This window comes from Ooceraea biroi, chromosome 3 (genome assembly GCF_003672135.1).
Source record: "Ooceraea biroi isolate clonal line C1 chromosome 3, Obir_v5.4, whole genome shotgun sequence".
In the NCBI taxonomy this organism is placed as follows: domain Eukaryota; kingdom Metazoa; phylum Arthropoda; class Insecta; order Hymenoptera; family Formicidae; genus Ooceraea; species Ooceraea biroi.
This window is the reverse complement of record NC_039508.1, coordinates 7,816,046-7,822,501: the sequence shown is the minus strand read 5'-3', so window position 1 is coordinate 7,822,501 and position 6,456 is coordinate 7,816,046. Positions and strand designations below refer to the sequence as shown.

Here is a 6,456-nt window from a genome sequence, read left to right as displayed (position 1 = left end):
GTCTCGTTCCTCTTTTCTTTTCTTTCCTTAGTCCCGCTCCGTTTCGTCTGCACATACCTCCGGGGACCTAACCCGACGAGGGTAATTCAGGACACGCTTTGTTTTTCCCGTTTTCATCGTCTTTTGTTCTCATTGTACGAGTGATGGAATAAAGAGTGAGTGGACCGCCAACTTGTCATTAATTCCTCCTGCCACCGTCGAGATAGCGCGATCGGAGATCCGTTAGCGACTGACCAAGGCAAGCCGCAGAGGGCAATCGCGTATCACGTTCTGTTTTTTTTTCCTCGTCGGTTTTTCTTTCCTCTTTGGTGAATTGTGAAGTCTGGCTATACCAGAGTCGCTAGAGTGAGGGTCGTGAACGCTCGTCCGGGCCCGTGCCTCCTCGGTCCTCCCCTAGGAAGGGGGAGTTGTGACGTGACGTTTTGGCGTCCGTCACAAGGGCGTTGCTCGACCGAGGGGGGACTTTATCGGAGAAAAACTAGACGGGTGTATAGAGAGTTTTGTGCTGAGTTCGTATCTTTATTGTAAATTACTGAGGTAATTTTGTGAAATGTAAGAGCTTGTTTCCGAATAAATTTTGAGTGCTTTATTTCGAAATTTTAGATGTCCGCTACCGCCTGACTGTACTGATCGGTTGCTCGCTACGAAGTGAGAACAATATTTTCCGGGTTCTTGATCATTGTCTTGACGAGATCGCGGACAAGCAATTCGTGGGTTTTCGTGATTGGAGCAAGTTGAGCAAACACCGAGAGCGCGACAATAACACGTCGATATTGCAGATCGAACGGCTGCTTTAAAGAGCGATAGTTTCTTATAGATCTATCGACCTATCGCTAGAAAAACAGAGCGAATATTGAAGCGCGATAGCTTACGACGAATTGTCGGAACAACGGGTAACCATTGTTTGAAAGAATAGACTTTACAGTATTTATATTACCAACATGGAAACTAAGGTCCGATAGTAAAACAGCGCAGTCAACTAAACACGAGATGACACTTATTTTATGATTTATCAGATGGTTAGAAAAATAATTGATGTACCGGCCTGAAAATGTACACGGAAAGAAAAAAGTAGCTGCCATAGCTAAAAACTGCGTGTGATAACTAAATTCAGTCGTAATATATGGACAGCTAAATTTTAGCTGTGACACCTATTTTATTAGATAAGGTTCCTAATTTATTAGCTGCAAGAGCAAACATTTTGCTGTAGTTTAGAAATTTATAGCTACGGCAGCAAACATCTTTTAGCAAATCATGATTAGTTACGGTAGCAAAAATTTTTCTTTCTGTGTAGGTTTGCGAAACCAATTCGTAATTTGTCATTTTCTCTAAAAATAGTGACGTCAAGAAAATTTATGGATTGATTCGATTCAAGCTAGACTTTAATATTCGTATTTTTTTATAGATACGTAGATGACATTTTCACCATTTTACCTTTTGACAAAATTGATTATGTACTTGACTTGTTTAATATTTATCATCCAAGACTTAAATGTACTTGCGAACTTGAATCGAATCAATCCATAAATTTTCTCGACGTCACTATTTTTAGGGAAAATGACAAACTTATTACGAATTGGTTTCGCAAACCTAGATTTTCAGGGCGGTACATCAACTACTTTTCTAACCATCCAATAAATCATAAGATAAGTGTCATTTCGGGTTTAGTTGACCGCGCTATTTTACTATCGGACCCTAGTTTCTATGTTAGTAATATAAATACTGTAAAGTCTATTCTTTCAAACAATGGTTACCCGTCTAGTTTTATTAACAAAGTTATAGACCTAAGGCTCAAAAAACTTTATCAAGGGAGTATTGATGTTAATTTAACAGATGACAAGCAAATAAACAACAATCGTCTAATGATACCATATATAAAAAATCTTAATGTGAATCTAAGGCGAATTTTTAAAAATAGTAATATCGATTGCGTTTACTCTGTTCCGAATAAACTAAACTGCATCATCAGACTTGGAAAAGATGTTCTGACGAAAAATTTAAATATGGGTGTAGTTTATAGAATCAACTGCGCGAATTGTAATGTCTGTTATATTGGTCAGACTAAAAGGCATCTAGAAAAGCGTAAACGAACATAAACATAAACGAACATAAACTAGACCTGTGAAAACATGAAAGTTGTCACTCGGTAGTTAGTCAACACAGAATCTGCAATAATCACAATTTTGGTTGGCAAAACACGATGCATTACGTTCTGCATCACGAAAGTCATCGGAGAAAAAGGGAGATTGCAGAAATGTTTTTTATTAAAACACATTCGAATACGATTAAAAATACAAAGGGATACTGATAGCTTTCCTGTTGTCTACGAATCTGTTTTGAACAGAATCTAGATGTTTGTCGTGCGTGTCAGTCGTCCTGTGTTCCTGACGAGAGATGTATCTCTACGCGACTCGTCCATGTATTGCATTTAGTTATTTTTCAGCCAGTAAGTGTCATTTGTATAATTTTTCTCTGCATTATTTGATTCTAATTGTTTTTAATGTTTTTACAGAAAATTAACTATTGGTGCACTTGATAAGGATCCAAATTGGGGTCGAAACGTTGTGCGTTCTTTCCATCAATATCAAGTTGCCAGTGTTGGTCGCTTATTTATCTGCGTTATTTATTAATAATTTTCTGGCGTCACAAAGTGATTTTTCTATATTAATGAAAAAAATTCATTGTTGATTTGCATTTGATCATGTATCCACTGACAGAATGTAACACGGTTTTCAAAATCCGTATCGTCTAATTCTTGGTGAAGGCAAACATGATACGAATGGAATTTATAATTTCGAAGAATTCGTAATACACTTCTTTGACTAATCCTTCACGTTCACGTTCTATCTGTCGTGAACTAATCTGAGGATTCCTATACACTCTTGCAAGCACATTAATTTCGTTGTTTTCATGACGCACTTTTTTTCGACTTACGTGTAGTAAGGCTGCCGGTTTCTCTTAACTTTTCACACAATCGTTGAAACTTACGGTGTGAAGGATGCGTACGATTTGGATAACGTTCAGCATACAATATTTGTGCTGTTATTGTATTTTGATGAGCTTCTCCATAATAAGGATCATATCTACTTGCTCAGGAAATGAAAATTTCATTTTCACCCTTGTTACCAAACTTATCACCAAAATCACAGAGGTCTAAACTAAATGAACTCTTCGCCGGTAATTATTTAGTTTAACGGAGCAACCTCGGATGACCTTAACCTTGATATATATTATAGAGGTCACCCTCCTGAGTGACCTTCAAAATGTTTTAGCCGTCGCTCATTGTTTATTAAAAAGTTATTAACAAAAGAAGTTTAATGATTTTGCACGAATTTTCAGCTGCCCACGCGAAGCAAGGACTTGAGTTTGACATATATTACAAAAGTCACCTTCCCGATTAACCGGCACTAGGTTTCACTCGTCGCTCGTTGTTTGTTAAATAGTTATTAACAAAAAAGTTTAATGAATAGAGCATAATTTTATGATATCATATACGTTTACGAAGGAGTATATTTGATGGAATTTTACCTTTAAATCAGAAATAGGTTTGGGGTAGGTTATATTTTCCGAAACTGGAGCCCCGGACACATACGTTCGTTTTCAGCCCGCTTCGCGGGAGGGCGGGGGGAGGGGCGAAGCCCCTCCCCCCCGCCGGGGCCGGTGTTACAGATTTCATCGTACAGATTTTGATCACCTGGTGCACGGCACGGATTCCGGCGGGGGAAGGGACGAAGGCCCTCCCCCGCCCTCCCGCGAAGCGGACTGAAAAACGAGCGTATATGTGTCCGGAGCTCCAGTTTCGGAAAGTATAACCTAACCTAACCTAACTAGGTTAGGTTAGGTTAGGTTAGGTTAGGTTAATTCACTTTGGGTCCCGCCTCACAAGGGGGTGGAACACCCAGCCCCCCCAAAACGATGGCGCCCTATCGCCCCCTACCGCCTATAGCCACCGTGGTGGCCGGCGGCAGCGGAACGCGAGCAAACCCCCCCAAGAAGGGGAAGGGAACGTTGGCGAAGGGCAAGCGGGCGGGGACGACCATCCCCCTGCCCCGCACCCCCTCCCCCTCCCCTCGACGACCTGCGCAGCCGGCACTGCCGGACGAGGCTCCTCCCCCGGTAGGGAGGGGAGAGACGTGGTCGCAGGTCGTCGGACGCAAGGTGGCGCAGGTGGCCCGGAAGAAGGCGCGCGCAGCGCCCCAACCGACCTCCACAGGCGGCGGGTCCCAAACACGCCCAAAGGGCACAGGGACCCAGCCGCAGGGGAAAGGGGGCAGAAAAGGGGGAACCCCTCCCCCCTCCCAACCCCCAGCGAAGGCGCCCGCAAAGGCGCCCGCAAAGGCGCCCGCAAGGGCGCCTGCACGGGCGTCCGCAAAGGCGCCCGCGAAGGCGCGGAAGCCTCCGGGGTCGGCAGCCATCGTGCTGAACGGCCCCAAGGAGGAGATGACGGCGGCGCTCTCGAGGATGAAGTCCGCAATTAAATTGGCGGACCTCGGAATCGAGAGCGTCCGCATCAAAAGGGCCATCACGGGGGCCACCATCATCGAGGTCCCGGGCCCGGAGGCGCAAACGAAGGCGGATGCCCTGTCGGGCCGTATCACAACGGCCCTACAGGGCATGAAGGTCACCGTAGCCCGCCCCATAAAAAAGGCGGAGCTGCGCGTGAAGGGTTTGGAGGACTCCCTTACCCTTACGGAGGTAAGGGAGTCCTTGGCGCGAGTAGGCGGCTGCCCCCCGGAAGCGATCGACCTGGGCCCCATTAAAACGGGCCCAGATGGCATGGGGGTGGTCTGGGCCCGTTGCCCTGCGGCCGCTGCAAACAAAGCGGCGGCTCTAGACAGGGTCCAGATAGGCTGGACACGCGTGGGGGTGGCGCTGTTGGAGCCACGCCCCCTCCAATGCTACAAATGCCTGGAGGTGGGTCATGTCCGGCAGCGCTGCCCCAACGAGGCAGATCGCGGTGACCGGTGCTACAGATGTGCCGAACCCGGTCACCGCGCTCGCGATTGCCCCGCCAAGGCCCCCAAATGTCCGCTATGTGCGGACTTGGGGCGGCCGGCGGCGCACCGCCTAGGAGGCCCCTCCTGTACCCGAAGCAAAAAGCGGGCCAAGAGGGGCGGACGGGCGGCGGTGGGAAAGGAGGTGGCGCATGACACAGCGCCGCCTCCTCCACGACCACCCGCCCCTGCCGAGGCAGGAGAGGCGGTCACGGAGGAGGCAGGGGGGCATTCAGCCCCCACCAACGAGGACAGTGGTCACGGGGGGAGTGCCGGGGAGGAGCGCCCGGCACCCCCCCCCACCGATGGAAACGGAGAAGGGGCGGGAGTAAACCCGCCCCCACCGAGGGAGGTGGAGACCCTGGAGGAGGTCGAGATGGCCGAATAACACAACGACCCAGAACCTCCTCCAGGCCAACCTGAACCACGTCCGACAAGCACAAGATTTATTTGTCCACAGCCTGTCGGAGCGTGGTTCTGGGTTGGGGATCGCGGCGGAGCCCTATCGAGTGCCCAGGGAAAATCCCAACTGGGCAGGCGATAGAGGGGGCTCCGTCGCGATCCACAGGTCTCCGGGTGGCGGGTCCCCTTCCATGACTCCGCTGGAGTCTGGAAGGGGATACGTTGCTGTCGAGTTCGCTGGCATCGCCGTGGTTGGCTGTTATGTCTCGCCGAACTGGGATCTCGCCCACTTTGGCGGATTCCTGGCGGAGGTGGGGGGCTGCGTTGAACGATGCGCCCCCCGCCCCGTCTTGGTCGCGGGGGACTTCAACGCAAAGTCACGCGTTTGGGGTTCCCCGCGATCGGATGCCATGGGCGAGACTCTGGTAGACTGGGTGGCCTCTCTGGGCCTGTGTATACTGAACATAGGCTCAGAGGGTACCTGCGTGCGGCGAGGGGGGGAGTCAATTGTGGACTTGACTCTCGCTTCCCCCCAAGCTGCGCGCATGGTATCGGGGTGGAGAGTGGAGACGGGGTCGGAGACGTTGTCTGACCATGCGTACGTCTCCATGACCCTGTCTCCGCCCCAAGGGACGGCACCCACCCAGGGCCGCCCAGGCAGCCGATCACGGCGATGGCAGCGAAGGAAGTTGGACGGGGACAGGCTGATCGCCAGTCTCCTCGCGGCAACGTGGGCCGAACATGGGCCCACGGATGATGTGGAGGAGGAGGCCGTCTGGCTGCGGGACATAATGACGGACGCGTGTGACGCGTCCATGCCCCGAGCCGGAGGGCCTCCTAACCGGCGGGCGGCGTACTAGTGGACGGAGGAGATCGCCGAGTTACGGCGAGCCTCCGTCCACGCCAGAAGGCGCTTCCTGCGCGCCCGCCGGTCAGGGAATGCCGCGAGGATAGACGACGCCTATGGAGTCTACCGCCAAAAGCGGGACTCCATGAGGCGGGCGATCGCCACCTCCAAGGAGAAGGCCTGGGAGGAACTCCTCCGGGGAGTAGACGGGGA

The 6,456-nt window shown here is 50.2% G+C and overlaps 2 protein-coding genes across 2 annotated transcripts; both read left to right on the top strand.

Annotated features, from left to right (window-relative positions):
• The first annotated feature begins 3,915 nt into the window (after window positions 1–3,915).
• LOC113561700 (nascent polypeptide-associated complex subunit alpha, muscle-specific form-like) lies at window positions 3,916–5,382 on the top strand. The gene has a single exon (XM_026968532.1). It carries the CDS (start codon window positions 3,916–3,918, stop codon window positions 5,380–5,382), a length of 1,467 nt encoding a protein of 488 aa, XP_026824333.1.
• A 205-nt stretch (window positions 5,383–5,587) lies between these two features.
• LOC113561699 lies at window positions 5,588–6,256 on the top strand. Its single transcript, XM_026968524.1, has one exon. It carries the CDS (start codon window positions 5,588–5,590, stop codon window positions 6,254–6,256), a length of 669 nt encoding a protein of 222 aa, XP_026824325.1.
• The last annotated feature ends 200 nt before the right edge of the window (window positions 6,257–6,456 follow it).